Source organism: Theobroma cacao, chromosome 4, assembly GCF_000208745.1.
Source record: "Theobroma cacao cultivar B97-61/B2 chromosome 4, Criollo_cocoa_genome_V2, whole genome shotgun sequence".
Lineage (NCBI taxonomy): Eukaryota > Viridiplantae > Streptophyta > Magnoliopsida > Malvales > Malvaceae > Theobroma > Theobroma cacao.
This window is the reverse complement of record NC_030853.1, coordinates 7087021-7112390: the sequence shown is the minus strand read 5'-3', so window position 1 is coordinate 7112390 and position 25370 is coordinate 7087021. Positions and strand designations below refer to the sequence as shown.

Genomic DNA, 25370 nt, shown 5'->3' with positions numbered 1-25370 from the left:
TGGCATTCCGTAGCTACACCTTCACTGTGGTCACTCCGCTGGAAACTCAGAGTCATTTTGTTGTAAATATGTACAAGTGATGTAAATTATTAAATTGCACGTTTAGACAATATATGTACACTTGGTCGGTATGCCACTATGAGTTGGCAATGTTTAGTATTATTTTGATTCAAAGTTATGAAATGTGACTTAGCAGCTTTTGATGGAATAATGAACAGGTCACATAAATAGGCTTGCTTGGGCTTAGTGGGCTATGTCCATTGGGCCCATGCGCCAGTCATGGCCTAGAATTTGAGTCGTGACAAAAGCAATGTTGTTAGTGGACTCATCTACTTATCACGCAAACCAAACTTCATTACATCTGTCTGACTGTAAGGTAAGTCGACTAACATCATACTCCAATTCAGCAAGTTGATGAGCACTACCACTCAATAGTCGCTGAAAAAGCACAATATGAGAATTAAGTCAACCTCGTGCCATGGCAAACCCCACAGAGGACTCCCACCCCTCACATACTTAAGCACATGGTTTGGCAATACCACCTTAGTCACCTTGAATGTCTTATCGATCAAGGGAGGCTTCATTTCTTGGCTCAGACCCAATTAAATAAGCTGTCAATTACATTACGCACAATAGTTAGATGCCATTAACTTATACACACCCCATACTTTTGAATAATTACAACTCATTAAAATATAATATACTTACATAGAAGTAGCTGTCAGTGATTCATATTCTCTGCTTATAGAGTTGTGGATGGTGCTCGTGCACCCGCTTACACATGACGCTGGTGCATGCATCAATGTGTTGGTTGTCCAACAGCTCAGTCGACATCTCAAATAGCCGAAAAAAATCAAGGCCCTTTTGTCCTTTAATGCCCAAAATGTTAACATTGCATATTTATAATACGCACGTCAAAAGGTCTGTGGAATAAATACCTTAGAACCTTTAACCCTAATATCATGTACTGTTATCATTTTACCTAGCTTGATCATTTTTCATGAAGGACTCATATCTATCCTTCAAACTATCTTTCGTTCTACGTTGGACTAATAACAAGTTAACGTATGAGCTTCAAAGGTATTTGATGGCTAAGCTCACACATGCATCTTTGACCTGAGGTGGAGGTGGAGCCTCAGGAAAAGGTCTGATCTCATTTTATGTGGGGGGGGAGCGCCTCTAGTGGAGTTGGGACACAAGCAAGACGTGGGGAAGTTGTAGTTGGACTACTTGCAGGATAAGGTACCTCTTCGACTTAAGATAGAGGTGGAGCCTTAGGAGAAAATGTTCGCTAACAATGTTGGGGCCTCTAGTGAAGATGGGATAGGAGCAGGATGTGGGGAAGTTGTACTTGGACTACTCGTAAGATGATCTTCAATCAGGGTAGTGGGAAGTGAGCTTAGAGCCTATGCAATTGACTGAATATGCCACCTGCATCTTCAAGATTAACCCCAGTACCGCTACCCTTTTTGTTTTGCGCACCAACCTCTTCACCCATCAATCGACTCTAAACAATTGAAAAAATCAAACACATTATAACAGTTTATACATCGTACATGTTATAACTCAGACAATGACAAAAGATAAAAGCTCATACCTCATAACGTTCAATTAGCCAACCGGTAATCTGATCCTTCAACCTTTGTAGTGACTGCTGGATATGCAGATGTAGTGACTGCATCGCCTACTGGATCGCTAACTGCATTACCTGCTGGATCTCCAACTACATTGCTTGCTAGATCTCCAACTGCATTGCATGCATATGCATCTGTATGTCACAGTCAACCTCCATCCACAACAATTGCATTTGCATTTGCATGTCCATCTACATCTCCGTCTGTATTGACTGTAGGTCCTTCTTCCACTATGTTTGCATCTGTTTCATCTCTCACTTAAAGCTCGTAGTCATTTGAGGATGCAACGGTGAGTTACCCGCCTGTGCATGAGGGGCAGCAGTAGAAGCAGGAAGAGGAGCAGCGTGAGGAGTCACGACAATTACAGCAGGAGTAGCAATAGGAGAAGCAGCATGAAGAGCCATTGGAGGAGAATCAGGAGCCTCAAAAGCACCTAGGGCCTCAGCAATAGCGAATTGGGAACGGACCTCCTCGTCCATGGTGCGTCTCCGCTTAACGTCTCATCTTACCATACTTTTCTATTTATGATCATTATCTTCCTCGTTTGATGGGGATCGAATTCTAACCGACCCTCCAACCCTCACAATAATTTTAACTATTTTTAGACAACCCTGAAATAGAATAATTAATGCAAGTGTCGAGCATGGATTATTAAGTAAATCAACATATGCATATTAAAGCATTATAGTTGACCCAAAATAATACAGAATGAATGCAATGTCGGTCATACAATGCCATACAGATAAATTTCATGCAGTTATGACACTCACGCAATTTCATACAAAAAACAGTCACCCAATGCCTAATCAATAAGTCACACAATTACTAACATTAAATCACACAATGATCTATAAACAAGCCATGCAATGCTAAGAACAACTAATCAAATCACGCACACACTAAGTGACGCCATGCCTGAACAATATTCATGCAATGACCTATCAACCAGTCATGCAATGTTAAACCCTAATGCAATCACAAATAACCTAAGTGACGCCATGCTAAAATCTAGTCATGTTGTCACACAATGACCTATCAATCAGTCACGTAATAACCTATCAACCAGTCAAGTAATGTTAAACCCTAATGCAATCACGCACAGCCTAAGTGACCCCATGCCAAAATCCAGTCATGCTGTCACGCAATGACCTATCAATCAGTCATGCAATGACATATCAACTAATCATGCAATGTTAAACCCTAATGCAATCACGCACACCCTAAGTGACCCCATGCCAAAATCCAGTCATGCATAAGGTGCCAACCACCTAAGCAAGCCCTCAATCACGCAATATCTAAACCCTAAACCCAATTCCTATCAAAGGGTCATAACACATACATATCAACCAATCACGCATGCCCGGTCACCTTTCGACCCCAACAACACCAACAATACCACCTTCATGTTTATATTCAACAATTTCAAACAACAAGAATATCAATATGAACAAGCAATATGCATAGGTTTATGCTCAAAAACCATAAATGAAAAACATGAAGAATAACAATAGCCCTAAAAACATTTCTCCACATGGTTTAAAATAAAATAAAAATATATTATACCTTTCTCCGCATAATGTGAACTTCCTCTCACTGCTCAATATCTGAACTACCTTTATACAAATAATAACCGCTCCAAAATGCTTCTACCACTGCGAAAAATGCTCGAAAGTTGAGTTGGCGAGGAATGCTTTCGACAGAATTGCTTCTAAGGAGATGTACGGTCTGTAGATGAGAATTGAGGAGTTACACACCTTGTAAACACACTTGACCCGTTAATAGGTTTGAGATTAAAGCGTGGAGCCAAACAAATGGGTTGGTTTCATTAAGGATAATTTTGTCCAAATTTTAATTATCTTGACTAAAAACAGTTAAAATTATGGGCAGATCTATTATCAGAAACGCCTTATGCATGGGGTCTATTTAAAAAAAGAACTCCTTAATAAATAGCAAAACTTATTTTATAATGATTATTATGATCTTCAAGGAAAAAAAGTCTAGATTATGCATACCATAGGTGATGCGGTTGCTGGCCATGATTTGCATCTGGGCATCGGAAACTGTCACCTATTTGTTGCAACGTCTTCATGCATAATTTGCAGTCAATATAATACCATCCCCAGTACAATCAAAATCCTTGATTCCTGCAACAAAGGTGTATATCGTTACCTGAAATAAGATATTCGAAAATAAACAAAGTAGTAAATAAATAAGGAACACGTAATTAACCCACAGGTACTGTATCATTGGAAGATGTCATCTAGTCTTTAAATATGCAATAAAAATTATCAAAGGTACTGTGCAAGTCATATCATGATAGGCTTGGTTTCCATTCCTATAATGTCATCATCAATAGAGTACACATGCAAGATCTCCCCAAAGTGTTACATTAGTTATTGTTCCTCTTTGTATTGAAAGTACGTATAGATATATTAGAAATCAATGCGTACAAACATGTATGAACGAGCAGTATAAAATTTGTACACACGAAATAAACAAACATATATACTTGACATTTTGTAGCTGGATATTCCAGTCGGGAATTTGAGAAGGGTTGTTGTTGATATATATATATATATATATAGGAGTAATTTTGTTCATCGAAATAACTAAAACAATCACATCTGCATTTGACAATGAATAAGTTGCTGAAATGATATTTTAAATTTTTACTGACAAGAAAATATATAATGTAATTTTCAAGTTTGGCGAGAAAAAGTTTTCAAATTCCATAAATCAAATAAACAGAAAAAATAAATAAACCATCCTGGGTAGAAGAGAACTGCAAAAATAACAAAGGAAACCACTAAGTACGGTGCAAAAAGAAAAGAAGCAGAGCATGTCCACTGGAGCAAGAATAAACAGAAAAGAAAAAAGAATTCACTAGGGACGGAACGTAGCAGGTCACCATGAAAAACAAAAACCAAGCAATAGAGCAAATAAAAAAAAGGAGAAAAGAAAAGAGAAACAACATCTATAAAAGGAGAGAAAGCAGGCCATAATTTTCCACCTCTGGTACTGACATTAATGCTGCCTCGAATGATCAATTAATGCCTCCATCTACACGCTAATTTTTCCCTCTGAATCTTCCTTTCATGAAGAACACTTAATGCCTTTCAACTACTATTTATTATTTTCACCTCTTGTCTGACTTCTAATTTCTATTATATTCCATATGCCAAAAAAGTAAAAAAAATGGACGTCCAATGAAAAACCAAAGAAGCTCAAAATTTCAGAATGAAGTGTCTTGCTCACAAAACCCAGGTGCAAAAACGAAGCCCCAATAATAACACCCATCAACCAAGCCCGACTTAGCCCAGAGCCTTCACTAAAAATCCCCGACCAAACCCATAACCCATTTAAAAGTGGACACATGTCAGCCATAGTTTAGATTACACATCTAAATTTGAATTGAAACCCATGGTTTGGCTCATAAATACTTTGCTAGTCCTACGCCTACCTAGTGTCTCTCATTCCCAAAACCACGACGTCAGACTTGGTATGTTTACGGCTGCAAGCTCTTAAAATCCTTTGTCTATTTCGATATCTCTTTCCATTTACGGTGTCGGTGGCTGTACGAATTCATTTACTTTAATAAACTTTTGTGCCTTTTTATAAGTAAGCAACAAGTTGCACATCTATCTTCATTTATTTAGTAGTAGTCTCGTGGATTCCATTTTTGTGAAATTAAGGAAAAACATAGAGCCTCTAAAACATTGCCATTATGATGCAATGGAAACTTTTAACTTAGCTTGCGTGAGGATACTAACACTAGAGGGTAGGGTGTAGGGGATGCGTCACATCTTACCGTCAAGCAAAAGCTTGAAAGCAATAATAAGTATGATCTGGGAATACAGATTGATTGTAAGGGCAAATGGTGATTGGCAACACATTCGTATCCTTTGAAGCAGAACTGATCCCTCAAGACATACAAACATCTTAGCGGCAGATCAAAGAGCATACAAAAGGAAAAGCTAGTGGGAACAACGGTGGATAGTTGTGGCACTCGCAGCACTAGCATAGAAGGGCCTCCAGGCAGAAGCAGTAAGCAAGCAAAGGTCTTTCCAACCAAGCTTGAGGGCGCCATTGTCCTCAACCAAGGTATAGCCATCAGATGGGAACATGCCTAAGAGCAGGGTAGCCTGCGTGGCTGCATTGCCAGCAAGAGAGATACCCTTGAAGCCAGACTGCTGCAGCTTCTCCCTCCAGTTATGGAATTTCACCTCCTCACTTCTGGAAGGGCCTCCTAATGCCAGCACATTTCGTATCTCCTTCGAAAGCAGCTGCTGCTCCACCACATGCCGCTCTTCGCTCTCCTCGCCGTAGCTTGCCCCTAGGGAATCAAACAGGGCTGAGTAGTAATGTATGGCTTCCACAAACGTTCCCAAAAATGATCCGGCGTGGCTTAAGTCCTGTTCTACTACCGTCACTACTTTGGGTGCCAACCTGAGTATCTCAAAGACAAATATATTCATCAACACAAGCGCACGTGTTATGGCATATTCACTGCTATGCTCTGGTCGAATATATATGTTTTAAATTAATCAAACCTAACTTCAAAAAGCATGCTCATCAAATAATAAGAAAATTCACAAATGAAAACGATCATTTCCATTATCTATATGATCAAGGATTGATGTGCTTTCGCATATAACACATGAATCAATTACCATATATATATATAGATTATAAATAAATATCAGATAATCTTTTTATTGGAGGGTAGAATCACAGATTCGAGATAGTAAATTTATTATGTTATAATGCTAATATTGTTCATAATTATTAAATGAAAACTAAGACTAGCAAAACTAGATTTCAGATGGAGAGGACAGACAGAGCTTGGTTTTTAAGGAGCCAAACAACCAAACGTATGCTCTTTTATCTTTATGTCTATGAAAAAAAACAAACAAAAGGAAATTAATAACAACATTCTGTTGTCATGGATAGTTATGCTTCAGACCATCGAAGACATGCAAACAAAACAAAACAAAACAACTGTATTTATAATTAACAAGTCTTCCAGGGCAAGATATTAAGGTGAAAAGAAAAAGCGACATGAGTGTGTATTCGTGATTGTGGCCTTGTGCGCATATATATGTATATATATATATATATATATATATATATATATATATATATATATATATTATGTAATAATTATGTATGTGTTAACTATGTCCAAATGAACAGTAATTAAACAAACAAAAGAAATTTATGAAAGCAAATGCGAGCAAGGAGTAAGGACGTCATTACTGACCTCTGCAAGAGCCACAGCGTATTGGTATCAGAACCAGTTACGTCGTAAAGAGAGTGCTGCAGCCAGTGAACTGCTACGGCCTCCCTCTTGCTCACGTTGAGCCTCTCGGGTTCCAAATTCCCCACCTTCTCTGCCACCGGGCAGAATTCGAATGGAAGCCCCAGTTTGTCTGCAAAATCAGACAAACGCTTCCCGGTCGCCTCCAGCGCCTCCAAGGAGGTTCCCAGCCCCGTGAGGCGCACATGCGGAGGCCCACCTGGCCTTGAGGCAAGAATGTGAAACAGCCCAGGCCATTGCAGGCCTTGCATTATGTCAAGATCTATTATGTGCACTCTCTCTTCCCTCTCGAATGCTTCTTGTATGGCTTGATTGGCTGTGAAATGCGAGAACTTGACGAATGGACTTATCCCGTTGAACACCTGGAATGCCGATACCATCTTTTGGGTATGGCTCTGTGGAATGGATGGCAGCTCAGCGGATATTCCCAGGCACGAGCTCACCAGCCTTGCCGACATAGCCTCCGAAAAATATGCTGCCACGCGCTGAGCAGACGTCCCAAACGGCGTTGACAGTTGCGAGAGCTCTAACAACATCCTATTTGCTTCCTCAAAGTTATTAGCTGAAACCGCCTCAGCGCACTGCAGGAGCAAGGTCAAGAGGTGCAACCCTTCTTCGTCTCTCTTCTGCTGCCGTAACTCCTCTTTCCTGTCTCTGACGCTGCATGCTTGGACTGCTTGGACAGTGGACGTGGGCGTTGTAGTAGTCGTCGAGGTCGTCGTCTTCTCCACTGGGGAAGAATTTTCTTCTGGCAGCGGCTGCTCCTGAGCCTGGTGAGGTACTTGAGGTTGATGCTGCGTCTGATTTAGCGAAAGAACCGGCGGTGTAGGCGCAGAAGGACTACTGCTAATCTGATTGTGATGGTGTTGGTTGCTACCTGTGGCTGCGCTGTTAGAGATGGGAAGTGGAGTTATCCCCCAGTTCAAATACTGACTCATGGCACAAGATTCGGTGAAGGAGTAATTAGGAACGCTATCTAGGGCGGAATCCATGTTAAGCGTGAGTCCAGAGGAGCCATGTTGTTGCTGTTGGTGCTGACTGTGGTGCCTCGGAATCAAGCCTGCGGGCAGATGGACCGGCGGCGTCTCCTTCCTTCTCCTTTCAAGTGGATCCATTAGGGAACGGAGCCTGTACTCAAGGAGGGCAGCGAGGTTTGGGTTGCAGGGGTAGATGATCTCCCGGACGTTTTGGATGAGCTGAGGAATGGAGACGTTAGAGGAGGTGTGGATGAGGTCCCTTATGATACCGTCTATCCATGCCGTGGCTGAAGTGTCATCCATAGAATTCGAGATCGGAGTTAAAGCAACAGGGGCAGTAGTTGCGGTTGTGGTGGAGGCGGCGACGGTGTTTCGGTTTCTGTCTGTTGGTGGAAATAAAGGCAAACCCGAGAAGCCACAGACGGCAGGGGGCGGAGGATTAGTAGTGGAGAGGTTGTCGATGCAAGTGATGTTTGAGGTGGTTGTACATAAAAAAGCAGGCCCGCCTGACGTCACGGCGGTCAAGTTCGCTGAAGGGATTATGGTCGTATTCAAATTCATAGTGGAGTAGTTGAGGAGTGGATTAGGGTTATTAGCAGTGGTTGCCGCTGCCAAGAAAGAGCAACCCATGTTCTCAGAGGGAGGATGAGAAGGAAGGCTGCGGCGAGGAAACCTGTGGTAGTCAGCAATCTCAGAAGCCATCCGCTTCCTCATCATTTTCCCCTCTGATGTACTGCTGTTGGATGCGCTTGTTACAGGGCTTTCTCGGCTGTTGCTGCAGCCATTGATTTCACTACCATTTTCACCTACCAAATCGCAAGCGGCCATGAACAACAAGGTATCTGGCTCTTCATAGAGGGGATCCAAGCTTACTGATGCACCTTGTTTAAGTAAGCCACTAACTCTAATAAATTAAATAATACAGCAGCTGCGAGCGAGGGAGCAAGAATAGGGGGCATCCAAACAGAAAACGGTACGAGAACTGGGACAGCGGCTTTGGGATTCCTCTCACTTGCTCAACGCTCAAATCTGAGCGCGACCTTCTATGCTATTTCCCTTCTTTTCTTTTATGTATTATATTTATCCTTTTCTTCTATTCTATCCTGCTCTCTTTCTCCTCTTTTAGGAGAAGCAAATATTTTAATGCAAGTACGCCGTAGCCATGCCCTTTGGATGCTTGTAAATTTTATTAACTGAAAAGGAAGGAAGAGATTAAATAAAAAATATATATAAATGGAAATGAAGGGGAGTGGAGGGGGGGAATGGTGGTGCTGCTGCTGGTGGGTGGCGCTTAGCTAAGCGTCCTGGTGCGGATGAATTTATTGCGACAGGCAAAATGGAAAGGGGCAAATGTTATGAATGATAGTGTAGTATCTAAAGTATATGGGCGATAAAAAGAGTAAAATTAGGGGCAGGGGCAGGTAAGGTGATGGGCTGTCAAAGTGAGAAGCAAAGCGAAGCAGCAAAGACTTTGTGGATTGGTGTGCTGGGGGGTGATAGCCTGTTGTTCGTCGTTGCCTGTTTGACGTCTTCGCTACCGCTCTTCGAACGACCATTACTATGAATCGATGATCCTCCCCCTCCAAGCAAAGCAGGCACACCCATTTACTTGCATTCTTTATTGTTTTCTTTTCTTTTTCTTTTTCTTTTATAATTAATCACCACCTGCTGCACACTTCAGCATTCTCTTCAAGGAAACCTGGTTATTTTTCTTTTCTTTTTAACTCGTTGTAACTTGTTAAATTTAATTAGGACGATAAAGTTGGAGGTAGGTCATTCAGATTTAACGTGCAAGCTAGCAAACACTGATTTCCTGACCCTGAAAATGACCCATTTTACGACCTCCCCTTCCCAGCTACGGTCATTAAATTTGCATCAAATAAATAAAATTTTTATATTTTTATTTTAGAACACCTTTTATGATTTCGCTTTTTACTTTGCTTAGCGATAAGCTCTCACTGTATAATTCAACCATTGATAGTGCATTTTATATTTAAATTTTGATATAAGATTTGAAAACGCTTTTGATTTATCAAAAAAAATTTAATAAATTATTATTTTTTTATTACGTTCAATCAAATCTCTATATTTTTGTTTTTATCAAATATTATCGTTAATCAAAATAAAACTTATCAATTAATGTTCACCAGACGTAAAAAGTAAAAATATTACATTATTATGCCTATCATATCACTTTATTATCAATATATGAAATCAATTTCACATAAAGACTTGATTAAATGTAATAGAATAATAAAAATTTATTTAAATATTTTTAAATTATTTAAGAGTTTTTTTAGATATTATGTTTTAAATTTTAAATTTTTTTATAAAATTAACAATTCATAATATTTAATGTCCAAAAATTAAAAAAATTCAAGAAAAATAATTTTAAATATTAAAACATTAAAAACATTAGCCGTTAAAAGAAAGAAAATATAATTTTGAAACATCTAAAAATTTTTTAAAAAGATGAATAAAGAGAATTGAAAAGTCACCCAATATTATATAAGTACAGGGGCGGTGTAAAGTAAAACTGAAACGGACATGCACATTGCATGTGTTTCATAAAGATCCAAAAGAGCTATCCATCTAAGGGGCAATAGGCGGCGTTCATCTTGAAGCGCAATTTGGTAAATTAAACCTCATTTTTAAGTCCCAGCGTTTAGTCAAATCTCCAGCAGATGTGAGAAATGCATGCATTATTGTGAAAAGTAACTCTTGCCTTGAGGTGTTCAAGTGAAGTTAGACCTGTTCACAATATTAGGTTGCGCAGACAAAACTGCAGGTTTCGCTTGATTCCGATTGGGTTGCTCGTTAGGTTAGTGGACTTGACCCGACTTCAATCGCAATTTAAGAAAAATTTTTTAGGTTCGATCAAAATATTAGTATATTTATATTTTTTTATTTTTATTTAATTTTAATTTTCTAATATATTTAAGAATATTAATGTAAATTTTTTTTTTAAATATTGTAATAAATAAATATAATTCAACTGGACAGGTTGAACGTAAGTCCTAATCTAAGTTTTAGAGGTATAAATCGAATTTAACCTGATGCATGATCACTTCTAGGGTCGAGTTATCTGCTCAACTCAATGAGATTAACTTGATTCAAGTTAGATTTGGGTATGACTTTTTTGGCCCAAATTCGATTTGATTCTATTAGATAGATTATAATATTAATAAATGTTATATTTTTATTTAATTTTTTGGAAGAAATTTTTATTTAGTTTTAATTCTTAAATATATTTAAAATATTAAAATATATCATATTAACTGAATTGGGGGTGGGCGGCGCAAGAGCGAGCTCGAGCTTTGCTTTTAAAAAGGGAGGCTCGATAGATCCAGTCTATGGACACTTTTATTCTTGTTCAAAACCAAACGTTTATTTACAGACAATATAAGGTATAAAATTTTTTATGCGTAATTAAGGTATATAAATATTAAGCAAAAGATAACTATTTAATCTAGATGATCCTTTACTTTTTTAGCCTCTTACTTTTTGGTCGCTAAATTGCACAAAATTATGATTTATGTCTTTGTTTGAGATGACTATTACATGTGTTACTCTTTTATGTCTCAATATTAGATATTGAGTCATTTTTTTAGACATGATAATTAAAAATGCTCGAGTTATTTAAGAAAAATCAATTAAAGTCTTATTGTTTTATTGTATTTAGTTAATTTTTTATATTTTTATTTAAACTAAATAAGTTCTTGTCACTAATAATTGATTAAATATTGTTAGTGTAATAGTTTTTGTCATTCTATCTCATATGGTATTAGCGTGGTATATTTACATGTCATATTAGATGATAATATAGTATGTTAATGTGTTATGATGAAATGGACAAGTGATACTTTTCACATTCTATGTCAATGTCACATGGATGTCAAATGAAAATAAATAGTTAACGATTAGTTATAAGGATCTATTTGAGACAAAATAAAAATATAAAAACTTGATTGAAAGTAATAAAAAATAAAAACTTATTTAAAATTGTTTTAATAGATCATGGATTTTTAAAGTATTATGCCTTCTTCTTTTCAATTACTAATAGCTCATAAAAATACTAGAGATAATAGTCACTATTCCATTATTTCTCCAAAAATAAATCAAAGTAAAAACATAATTACAAAATATTAAATAATGTAGTTTGTCATGTGCTTGGGTAGTAGGAAAATTTTGTTGGTTGAAATTATGGAAATTTTCTGAATGCATAATGTGGGAAAATTTTAGGTTACTTTAATTTAATTAAAATTAAATAAGTTTATTTGGGATTTTCAGCTAAGCTTTAGATTGGTTTGATGAAATATACTTCCACTGCTACCATGTATGCTAAAATAATATTTGTATTCAAGTTTTATTTTTGATTTTACTATTTAATTAGCTATACAGTTGATGCTAAGAGAGTGGGAAACTATGAATTGAATCAAAATGCAAATAGTAATGACTTAATCATAATTTACCATTATGTGAAGATTAAACAAAAAATAACAAAATCTACAAGGCCATTCAGAGAATTTACCCTAAGCTAATAAAAGTTTCTTCTGTTTAAAGTTGTCAAAACACACATTGAGTTAGATATTAGTTCTTTTTCAAAAGATTAATGCCGCTAATATTTAGAAGGAAAATGACAAAAAAAGAAAAAAGATTATCACTACTCATAGTACTGGTGTAGGTAGTAAAATATAGACATAACACTTTAAAAAGTTCATAAATTATTTAAGAAAATTTAAATAAATTTTTATTTTTTTTATTATCAGGTAACATTTTCAAATCTTTATATTTTTATTTTCGATAAAATAGATTGTCATTAGTTTAAATATTACATGTTACTTTTTATACCTTGTGATATTGATGAAAAAAGTAAAAATGTCATATGGCCATATAATTATATTACATCAACATTTTAAGTTATCATCCACTATGAAATATTAATGTATCACATTAGCATCATATGACATAAAATGTCAAGCGATGTTTTAATTAATAACATTTAAACAACGTTAGCTATAAGAATTTATTTAATCTAAAATAAAAATATAATAATTTGATTGAACATAATAAAAGAATAACAGTTTATTTAAATTATTTTAAATAATTTTAATATTTTTTTATATTTTATACCTAAAATATATTTTAAAAAATAAACCAGCAAAACAATACTACCACTAGAAAGCAGATATGCGAATATTTATATGGACAAAAACGAGGCATAATTTTAGAATTCTAGTGCATACACATAAGTTTAATGTTTGGCACGAGGGAAAAGAAAGGAAAGAAACAGAGCCAAGGAAACAGTATTAGTTTTTTTTCTTTGTTCGTTAGGAAAGAAATAGGAGGGGAAAGAAAAATTGATGGATTTGTCCAATTTTTTTTCTTTTCAAATATAATTATTTTAAAAGTGAAAGACATTCTTTCTAATTAAATTAAGTTTTTTATTTACAATTTTAGACTTAACGTCTTTTTTTCTTTTTATTTTTCATCTTTTATACCAAATAAAAGGAAGAAAAAAAAACAATTTTCCTTCCTTGTCAGCATTTTTTTGGCTTCTATTTTCCCTCCTTCCTTCCAAAGACAATAATTAAGGTAGAAATTGATTTAGTAGGTGATCCAACTTGTAATTCTTGGCTGAATGAAGTGAAGCTTAAGCATTTGTTATTGTGGTTAATTTTTATTTTAGGGAGCATAACATTCCAGCGGCTTCTCACTTTTTCTTTTTCTTTTTATCATTTATTTATTGGTGGGTTTTCATTTCTTGTCTTTGTTTCATTATCGTAAACTACACTGTAGGCAATCAAATCCATACTCCAAGTGCAAAATTTTGGGGTTTAGTCTGATCCATTAATGGATAGAAATAGTCAACGAACTTTACACAGGTCTCTTTGTTATTGGCAATTGGCAAAGCTAAGGCGCTAGGGTGCCATTTTCTTTCTCCTTTTATTACAGTAGAGAGAGAGAGAGAGTGAGGTGTACTCAAATTCAACGTATTAGCTTAGCCTTAAATGGTTTGATTGGGGTGAAAGAATCTAAAGCTAGAGAATACTAGGGATAGAAACACCCCTGCCATTAGACAACAAAAAAGCGAGTTCAAAAATAATAACAGTAATAATAATAATACAACTAACATGTAAAGTTAAGAACCTTAAGGTTAGCAAGTAAAGGACAGAAGAGGAAGGCAAATGTGTTGTTGTCGAGGAGGAACTGTCAAACCCCAGTTCCCAAAACTGCAACCTAGTGTTTGACATTTTGCATTTCGCTGCATCATCATCTCCGTTCCCCACCAACTTTTTGGAAAACCTTTTTTTAATACTAATCAGTTGGTTACTATGTGAAAAGAGTAATGAGTAGTAGTAAGTTCCTATACAAGTATTATATTTTTATATTATTAATTTCTCTAATTTCTATGCAGTAATACTAGTATGTGGTTGTTTTTTGTTTTATTTAATTTTTAATTGCGTGATTGTTTCACTTTGTTTTCTGGTCGGAGGGTTGGGGCGCCCTCGTTTGACTCCAGCCCCAGCGCTAGCGGCGAGCTACGTTTTACCCTCTTCGATTATAGATTCGACTTTTTGGGTTTTTCGATAGAATGAAAGGGAATTGGCAATGCTGTGGGAGTAGTAGTAGTAGTAGCGATCCATGAAAAGGTGACTGCACACTGGCAACGAACCAAAAAGAAACAGAGCACACATTTTACGAGGATATAGGGAAAATACATTATTAAAAAATTTACTGTCACATGGAGATTTGGAGAACAAAATAGGCGCAAAGGCCACAGTAGCAGTTTGGCGTGAAAAAGTTGAACGTCTTTTAGGGGGAGGGAGGGAGAGCAACGATAGCATTGTCCTTTTCAGAGCTGGCATAAGCGCAAGTCTTCTTCTCTCCCCCCCCCCCAGCCCCCTTGCCTGGGCTGCTCCACTACTACCACAACTACAACACGTGAGAGGCACATTCCCCGAGGCAGACAGACCTCTGATTGCGATGAAAGATCTCAGCCGCATCAGTCTTTTTCAAACCTTCTGATTTCTCATTCATTTTTCCCTGGGAAACTCTGCCCCACCTTCACGTCACTGTTGCTTCAGTCTCCCATTGTGCGCTTCTGCTTATGGCCGTTTCTCTTTCTTCCATCTTGTTTTTTTTTCCTTTTACCGTGACCATCCATAACGGTTAATTTCTTTTTCCTTTCTTTTGTCTCTAGTGCTGCCCCGGAAAGAAAAACAAAAGGATAAAGTCAATACAGAGTTAGAGACAATGTTAGACGGATTGTGTGATAAAATTCCTCTGTAGTTGAGCTTGACAAATTCAATGCCACCTTCAATTCGATGGGGTTGGACATTTCCATTTGTACTTAATTTACAACATAAACAGATTAGATGTAGAGGATGAGGATGATTTAACCTTTCACACACTCGCACATACCCGCACCTCATTTTTGACAGTTCCGCTGAGAATTCCAACTCCATCCACACTTGAAGAGATAACTCTTGGTGGATGGGGTGCGAATTGCGCAACTGTAATTGAGTATCCAATGATGATAGCAGGAATGGAATTATTGAGATTTTAATTTCTTTTCTTGTTTCTGGGAGGAATTATGCGTGTGTCTTGTTGTGTCAAAGGTCTGGATTGGAGGTGTGGGCGGAGTGGACTACGTATCTTGGCTTGGGTTAGCAACGCATAGAGGGGGCAAGGCTAGGACACAGGTGAGACAGGCATGGTCATGTCAAAGAGCAAAAGTAGGGGTCACATGACGTTGGAGGACTAAGCGAAATTCGCATTACGTTAAAATATATTCATGCAGAAGCGATAATTTGTATTGATAGGAAAAAGACGCAAAAACATTCGAGGCGTAACAACACAACAACGGCGTCCATATAAAATTAACACGCAAAAAGTTGCATGCGTCTCACAGCATAGGCCAAAACCAACTGCTGCTAACCCTTAAGCTTCCCCATCTAAAACATCACCACCCTGCATTTTTTTATCACATCCATTCTCATAATTCCGGTAGGCTGTCAAATGGCGAACCTTTTGGGGGCCTACCGCCCTTCATTCACTGAGATTTGTCTACAATTCAAATGGGTGTGCCTTTGTTTCTTTAGTTCATCGTTTATTTATCATGCCTCCACTGTTTGTATTTCCATAACCCCCTGTGGTTTCAAAATACTTGGTTTGTTTCATTCTTATTGTAGCTATTTGATTTTTTATGGACTTCTATTCTTTTTATTATTATTATTATTTTGACGTATTTATTATTAAAGTTTTGTTTTATTTTTTTTTATAGAACTCATATTTTTTTATTTTCTTTTTTTTTTTGACAAAAGTTGGACGGAATAGATACCTAATGTTAGAGAAAACATATTTACAAATATGCTTAGCAGATTTTAAAAATTCCCCCCCTAGCTTGTTATGTATAAATAACTCTAATTAAGAGTAAGAAGATGATATATCTTCAAAACCCTAGATGTAGAAATCTCAAGCTTCCAAACCTTGCGTATTGAAATTCTCTAAGCACCTAGTAAGGGTTGTCACGAATCACAGGTTCCCCAAGCATCCAACTTAATGGTGATCTTGCCAAATGGAAAAATCTCCAGGGGAGAGAAAGGGAGCTTAAGTTGAAAAGAACTAGTGCTACCAAGGAAGAGAGCTTCGGTTTTTCTTCCTCAAGAATGCCAAATTGCTTTCTAAATGCAATACGTTGAACGGATTCCTAAATGCACCCATATTACGGTGGGCAAGGAGAAATTTGTTATACGTACCACTATTATGGAAACAGCCCCTTATTCCGCCTCTCAACTAGTCTTTCCGACCACCAGTTCTGATGAGATTCATGCTTGGAAATTCAAGGATTGTTTGGAAACAGATGTATCCCAGTTGACATTTTCAAATCTTGAACTACGGATGTGAAGAAGAATTCTACAGGATGTAGATCCCTTCAAATTCAAAAACAGAAGCTGTTGGTTTTGATTATGGAAGAGCCCTAGTGAAGCAAATCTTCTTTAATTTGAAAAAAGATTTGAAAAAAAAAATTAGTGTAGTAAGTTCAATGCAATAACTACAAAGGAGGGGGGGGGGGGGGTGAATTAGTATTTTATAAATATTTTCTTTGCAAGCTCCATGTAAAATTATTTCCTTTCAGAAACAAATTTTCTTCTTGAGTCAAAAAGGCAAAGCAAGTGTTTTTGTCAAAACAAGTTTTCAATAATAAATCACAATACACAAAAGTAAATCAAGACACAAGGATTTTTATAGAAGCTCAGCTTTTTCAAATGCCTACATTCTCTCCCTTGGTTCACTAAGGAGTTTCGAATCCATTTAAGAAAATGTGCTTTTTAATGGGATAAAACATTAAACCCTTACAACCACTTTTTAATGGGATCAAGTAGAATCACAAATATGCCTATTAGCCTTGAGTTACATCATGTTTTGATTTGACAAAAATTATGTGTTATCTTCAACTTAATGTCAAGCATTTGAAATTGTTTAGTCCCTTAAGGTTACATAATTGTTTGAAAAACCATGCATCATTAGAAAATGTCATAAAAGTTTTCAAACAATGCATATTCAGAAAAGAAAACAAAGAACCTTGAATTATTATTTGATTGCAGGAACAAGGCAAGCAAGAAATAGCTAAAGAGAGGAGCCAAAAGCTAGAAAAACCTTAAGACACAAGTCAAAAGTCAACCTTAGAGAAGCTTAAGTCAATCCACAGGCAGAAAGAGTTCAAAACTTGAAGAATATAAAGCCATAGTTGACCCAAAAGTGCCTGTAACACACCTAATTTCCAATGTAAATTAAGTTAATGGATAATATGTTATGGACATCAAGAGTTTGAGGATATCTATGTAGATAAATGGACATTTAGGCAAATTTTGAGAAAATATGTGATAAATCCCATAGTTTGAGGTATGATATTTACAGGGAATGAGTTTGGGGTGTTAAACTTGGATTTTTTAAAAGTTTTAGAAGCTTAAAATTGCCTATAGAGGAAAATGTATCGATACATCCCTTTATGTATCGATACATTCTTGGCAAGAAGAATAACATGAGGCGTTTTGGAGGAATTCTATCTATACATTTAAGGATGTATTGATAGATTTGGCAAAGGATGAGCATGTATGAATACATTGCCTTAATGTATCGATACATTTGATGCAGAAAGCACCTAGGACCATTATGCTTGAAATGTATCAACACATTGCCTCCATGTATCAATACATTCATTTGAAATTAGGGCAGATGTATCAATACATTGCCAAATGTACTAATACATCATAAATAAAAGACAAAAATAAAAAGGGGTGTCGGGCCATTTTCACCCAACCTTTTCTCTCAACTCTTTCTCTTCCTTTTTCTCTATAAAAACTAAAAGCCCTAACCCTCAAATTGATTTCTAAATCCATTTGGGGCTATTTGGAGCTTGGGAAACCATCCTGGAGGTAAGATTTAACGTTTTTACTAATTATTTTTCAATTTAATCAATTAATAACTTCAAAATTCGATTTTCTCTAGATTTGGTAATTTTTCCTTTTTGGTTTGGATTGGAGAATTTGGAGCTAAGACTCAGCAATCCAGCTTCTAGGTATGGGTTTAGCTCATTAATGAAGAATTTGAACTTAAATAGTTGGATTGCTAAGATTTGATTAATTGTGAAAAAGCTGGTATTTTTTGAAAGCTAGGAATAATTAATATTTCATGTTCTGATGTATTTGAAAAGGGAAACGGAGTTAGATCAACTCGTTGGCAAGTTAGACAACGATTGGGGGCTAAGGATTGAGCTTGGCTGGGATTACCTCCAAATTTGTCACTGTGAGTGGGATTTAAGTTAAATGCATATGATGCATAATGCATGATAGGTGCGTTGCCATGGTATTAGGATAAATGATGCATGCCTAGATAGATGAACCTAAGCTAGAAAACTATATACGTGTGAATGTGTGTGTGTGTGTGTGTGTGTATTTGAACATATATATATATATATATATATATATATGTGTAGTGTAGTAGTNTGTGTGTGTGTGTGTGTGTGTGTATTGTAACATATATATATATATATATATATATATATGCGTATGTGATGAAATGTGTGATTGTGTGCTGAGGTGTAAGTCGCACAAGTGGCTTATGTGATGTGAGCCTAGACTAGGATGTCTAGAGGCTATGATGGTCCTTAGGAGCAGATTACCTTAAGTGAATGTTAAGATAAGATGATTTGAATAAATGATGTCTTGGAGATATAAAGGCCCTTACAACCTTAAACGAGCTTATAGACGATTAAGGCTCAATAAATATGAATTGTGATATATTGTGGACATATGGAATGGTAAAGGCATAAAGGCCTTATTGGCAGATTTGTGTTTCTATTCAAGGAATGAATTCCAGACATTGATCTAATTTGTGGTGGAGTGGAGTTTCGTCCCCTTGTGATTATGTGTGTGCCTGTAGGGACGGTCGTAAGTAGGGATGATGGCACTAATCCCGCCTATGATTCCCTCCTGTAGTACTTTGATGCCACCCATTGAGATTACTCTAGGTGATGCTAATGTCGAGAGATTACTCCGATTGATGATTTGATTCTCCGTCAGATGCTTTGGTGTTGAGTGTGATTTGTTCTCCACCTATTGCTTCGGCATGTGCCTGATCTGTTTCTCCACTAACGGCTTTGCCCTAAGCATGATTTAATTCTCCACTGGTTAACATCGAGCGTGATTTGACTATGTCCAAGGGAGGACCACTCGTTGATTTGATTTACATATGACGTGAGATAGCCATGGAGAGGCTTAAGTAAATGTGATATGATTATGATGTGAGACTACGGTGACTAGAGTGTGCCAAGGCGAATAATGTGAATAACTTTGATCAGTTTCGAGGGTAAGCCTAATGATATGTGTGATGATCTTTAGAGACATTGAGGATGATCAAATGCTCTCACATTGGAGATTTAGGGATAGTGATATTGTTGGGATGAGCCTTGTAGCCAATTGGGATTGGTTAAGGCTTGATTCCAATCATGCAATAGTATCATTCATGTTGAATGATTAGAGGTTTTTCTTCATCAATAAGACATCAATTATAATGAGTTATAAGTCTAATTGGATGAAGTCCATGAGATTAATATGCATTGCAAGGAAACTGTAAAGGGTTGCAGTTATGAGATTCCTACGCATCAAAGCATAATCTCAAAATGTTCCTAGACAATGTATCATTGAGACTAGACATCAATGATGCTTAGAGACTGATATATACTATGTTCCTTACTTTGGAAGTAAGCAATCGATCTCATAGATTGAAGTATAGAGATACTTAGAACTAAAATATAGGTGTTTGCCTAGGAGAGCAAGTTCATTGAATATGACCCGCCATGAGAAGTGCATTTGGTAATACACTCTAGTGTCTATGCAACACTTCTCATGTGTCAATTGTGCAAATACTCTCTAGACTTGAGACACTAGGTTGTCTTATGTGTGGAGTGCTATACTTTGATTTCATCCCTACGGGTGCCTAACCAAGGATGCCAAAATAGGATGCTTTTGGGTATAGTATGAAGCATGTGAAGGCAAATAAGTGGTCAAGATAGGAATCATCACCTCAAATGTTTTAGCGGAAATATTCTATCAGTTCTTGGTTAACGTTAGCTTATTGAAGTCCTTGGCCAAGGCGACATGAGATTGTGAAAAAGGTTTCATAACTTTCTATAAAGCTAATGCTATAATTGTAGGAACAGATATGGAGGTCAATAAGAGTAGACACTATACCAAGCTCTTATCATTTCCGGGATATATGATGAAGGAATGAATTACATTGATAGACTATACACTGAAAGATTGTCAAAGAACCCTTTGACTCTCCCAACAATTGGGTGGCCATGATGGATTGCTAGATTCCAATCTTGGTCTATGGAATTGATTATAAATTAATTGATTAACATTTCTATTAATCAATTAAGTCATTAATCAATTCCATTACCAACATGTTGGGAACCTAATGGGTCACACACAATGATTGCATTTGAATTAAATTAGGAGAGTGATGATTTAAGTTAGACTTAAATCACTTGCTAGGTAATTAACTTCTATAAACTTAATTAAAAGAGTTTAATTAAGTTTTAGGCATAATTATAAATAGTTATAATTATAAGGCCTTGATTGCAAAATATAAAAGGAAATTAATTTTGATTTTAATTTTAAAGACTTAATTAAAAGAGTTTAATTAAGTAATGGGCCCAATATTATAATGTGTTATAATATTGAGGGCTTAATTGTAAAATTGAAGTTATTTTAACCTAACTATATAAGTCACCTTTTAACTATTTTCATATGAGAGTTTTTCATAATTGAAGAAAACGTAGCTTTTGTCAGAAAAAAAGAAACGTTTTCTTTCTTTGCCACCACTTCCTTTGTGTGAAAGAGAAAATTGCTTATGAAGCAATTTTTGTGAAAGGTTCTGTCAAACCCAACCTTATAAAATACTTGTCATATCATTCATGTGATTGACAATATGCTTGCATACTTGGAAAGCCTCGAAAAATCGTCAAAAGACGATAGTGTACTAAATGGTACAACTAAGTTGAATTAAGCTTCGAACTAGACCAAAGAGAGATTTTAAGATGAAATTGAGAATTTTAAATTCTCATAATGATTTAATATGGTGATTCGAAGTTCGAGAATCAATTTGGAATCATATTGAAATTTTCATGACCTAAGGGCAAAATGGTCATTTTGCCACCCAAGGGCGAAATTGTAATTTTACACACCTAACACTTGTCATGCCCATGGATTTCATCCATTAACATTTTATATTATGGATAATTGAAATATTTTATATGGTGGAGAAAGAAAGCTTAATAGTTAAGAATTTAAAAATGGACCAATGGTAAGGTGACAAGTGTCAAGCTTTTATTTCTTTATTATTTTCCTTATAAATTAGCACAAAGCCAGCCCATTTCTCTTCATTATGGTCGGCCTCACCAAGGAGAAGCAAGAAAAAGGAAGAACAAAACCCTAGGTGGAAAAATTCAAGGGAAAAGTGTGAAAATTCAAGGAAACAACTGAAAAAAAGTAAGATTTTTTCAATTGAAGCTTGAAATCTCTCTTTCTTAAGCCTTTTTTCTTATTTTCTTGTCACGACCCAATTTTTCGGGCCATGACCGGCGCATGAGCTCAATGAGCATAGCTCACTAAGCCCAAGCAAGCCTATCCATTTACCTTTGCTTAACAAATTTATCATATCATGCATACACACACTTTTTTTTCGGGTGTGAACATAGCCAAAACACAATGGCATTATCGATAATAATATACATGCACTAGACCAGTCATGTATATAGCAATTTACATTGCATACACATATTCACATTGTTAGATTGTATTCATAATACAAAAGGACCCATGACTTCCAGCGAAGACATTTACAATAAAAGGGATTACTATCGAATGCCAGACACATACCCAGGAGATGCACTACGGGGACTCCTCAATCTAGGTTCCAACAGTCACCTGATCTGAAAACATGAATTTTTATAAAACGTGAATACAATACTCAGTGAGTGAACAAGGAAGGGAACAAGCAACAATTAGGGAGAATTTAAAATCATGAAGCACTTATTTCAAAACAATGCAATTTAGTTAATTCCTATTTAAAACCCTTCCAAACCCGAGAGTTTTTCGCTACAGCGAGCATGAATTTCGCTGCAGTGAAAACAGAGCAACAAGAGAAACATTTTTCCTCACTCAACAAAAAGCCATCCTGCTAAACTAATAAAATCAACCTAAAATTCATGAAAATTCTCAAAGTACAATGTGTCAACTTTCATGTACATTACAACCATAAATCATTGTCCATCAATTTGCTATATCACACATATTTACATATGTATATATATATATATATATATATACCCATCATCATCATCTCACCAACCCATCATCATCATCACCAGCTCATCATCATCATCACCAGCTCATGCGCACTCCCTACTCGCACATGGCTGGGTCATCACCGGGTTATGCACACTCCCTACTCGCACATAACCGGGTCATCACCGGGTTATGCGCACTCCCTACTCGCACATAACCGGGTCATCCTCGGCTTATGCGCACTCCCTACTCGCACATAGCCGAGTCAACATAATTACACAACATTATATTCAAGCATATATGTATATCAACATAATGCAGCCACATAGAAATCCATAATAACCACATTTCATAACATAAACCTTTTCTCAAAAGCTTGTTCCCAAGGCATTCATTTTCATGAAAAATTGCATAAAATCATTCAAACACTTTGTTCAAAACAGTCATATTCCCAAAACAATTTTGATAGGCAGTCCACTCACAGGTGTCGAAAATCCGAATTCCGGGTGAACTCTGACTAATAGTCCTCAGGCGTAATTCCTTTGCCTTTTCCGGACGTCTCACCACCTTGACAAATAACAAAGTCGAGGAATTTACTATATTGTCCCTAAATTGATATAAATTAATTTAAACTACTAATGCTTGATATGTAAATGCAAAAATATGTCCGATTACCGCTTAATCACGGTATCGATTAAATTCGACCGATCACCCGATTAATCGGCGATTGTGTCCAAATCACCTCCAAATTAATTCATTTCTCCTCTAATACCTTAATTTACCACATACATTTAAATAAAGCCAAATTCAGCATTAGAACCCTCACAATTCCTTATAGAAAAAATTTGGTCATTTGGTGTACTAGCATCGAATTTTTTTCTACATAACCGTTTCACCTTACTTCATCATTTTCCATGCCATTTTCCTTGAAATAAAAACAATCCCCCATTGATATTCAGCCCTCATGGTTCGGCCAACAAGGAACCCTAGAGAAATTGAATATTTCTTTTGTGTTTTTGTTCATAACCATGCTTAACTATCCCTAAACACTAACATAGTCTAAAATCAAATTATTCCAACAACAATTCCTCTTCCATACCCATTTTTCAGAATTGAATTCATCATGATAACTCAATATTCAACCATGGAAATCAAGAACAAAAGCATGGGTAAGCTAGGTATCAAGGAGAATTAAAGAAATTTTAACTTACCTAGCTTGTTTCCTTGATTTCTTCACTTTTTCTTTGAATTTCCACCTAGGTTTTCTTGTTTTTCCTTTTGTTCTTCCTTTTTTCTTGTTGCTGGATGTCTAGGCCGAATATGGTGAGGGAATTGGGGATTTAATGGGCTGATTTCTATAGAAAATAATAAAATAATCAAGCATGCCATGTGTCACATGCTTATTGGCCCAATTTTTAACTTTTTGACTTTTTCTTCTTAATTTTCCACCACAAATATTCTGGTATTTATCCAATCCTACCACAATTAAAATCCCTTGGTCTTGACAAGTGCTGGGCCGAAAATTTTACTGATTTGCCCCCGAGACAAAAAAATTACGATTTTGCCCTTATACTCCGAAATGTACCGGAATCTCATTATTTCTACTTTTCAACCTAAAATAACACTAATATTGATCAATATTAACCAAATGGGGCAAAAATTGTTTAAAAAAATTTTCGTTTAGTCCACTAGTGGCAAAATTACCATTTTGCCCTTCTGCTCCATAAATACCGGGAATCACAATTTTTCACTACTAAACATCATTTTATACTCCAATAATCATAATTATATTTCATATAATTATTCTTGGTCAAATGTGATCAAATCTTGGCTAAAAATCTCCATTTTATCATCAAATGGTAAAATGACCGTTTTGTCCCTAATTGGTCAATTTTCTGATGGACTCCAAACTGGACCTTGAACTCCAAATCACTATTCTAAGCCATTCTGTTGGTTTTAAAATTTTCAAATTCCTCTTAGAATTTCTATTTGAACTAGTTCAAGGCTCGATTTAACTTAGTTGTACCACTCGATACAATACCGTCTTTTAATCGAGCTTGACAGGGTCTCACATTTTCCCCCACTAATAAAAATTCGGTCCCCGAATTTAAATTCAATGTAGAGTGGCTTACCTTTACATATCGAAGAGGTGTGGATGCTTTGTCCGCATCTCATCCTCAGCTTCCCACGTTACCTCCTCGCTAGTGTGATTCCGCCACAACACTTTCACTGAGGCTACATCCTTTGAACGGAGCTTTTTAACTTGCCTATCAAGGATAGCTACCGGTTGTTCCTCATAGGTTAGATCATCTTGCAACTGAATAGTTTCATACCGTATTACATGTGATGGATCTGGGTTGTACTTCCTAAGCATGGACACATGAAACACGGGATGAATATTAGAAAGGTCTGGCGGTAATGCCAAACGATAAGCCACCGCTCCAACCTTTTCTAAGATCTCGAATGGCCCTATATACCGAGGACTTAACTTCCCTTTCTTGCCAAACCTCATTACCCCTTTAGTTGGCGAAACTTTCAAAAATACATGATCTCCTACTTGGAACTCCAAGTCTCTCCGTCGGTT

At 36.4% G+C, this 25370-nt stretch overlaps 1 protein-coding gene and 1 long non-coding RNA gene across 2 annotated transcripts; one reads left to right on the top strand and one right to left on the bottom strand.

Annotated features, from left to right (window-relative positions):
• Window positions 5322-8860, bottom strand: LOC18601285 (protein SCARECROW). Its single transcript, XM_018120194.1, has 2 exons — window positions 6895-8860; window positions 5322-6080 (listed from the first exon to the last, which is right to left on the bottom strand). Exons 1-2 carry the CDS (start codon window positions 8754-8756, stop codon window positions 5609-5611), a joined length of 2334 nt encoding a protein of 777 aa, XP_017975683.1. The 5' UTR covers window positions 8757-8860; the 3' UTR covers window positions 5322-5608.
• LOC108661807 lies at window positions 8670-9024 on the top strand. Its single transcript, XR_001927688.1, has 2 exons — window positions 8670-8766; window positions 8854-9024. It is a non-coding gene; the product is annotated as an uncharacterized LOC108661807 (long non-coding RNA).

What these genes read in the sequence shown, in the direction of transcription:
- LOC18601285 (XM_018120194.1), bottom strand. Translation starts at nt 8,756, where the DNA reads ATGGCCGCTTGCGATTTGGTAGGTGAAAATGGTAGTGAAATCAATGGC. An exon ending in ACGCTGTGGCTCTTGCAGAG is followed by an intron (nt 6,081 to 6,894) that starts GTCAGTAATGAC and finishes TGAGATACTCAG; the next exon opens with GTTGGCACCCAAAGTAGTGA.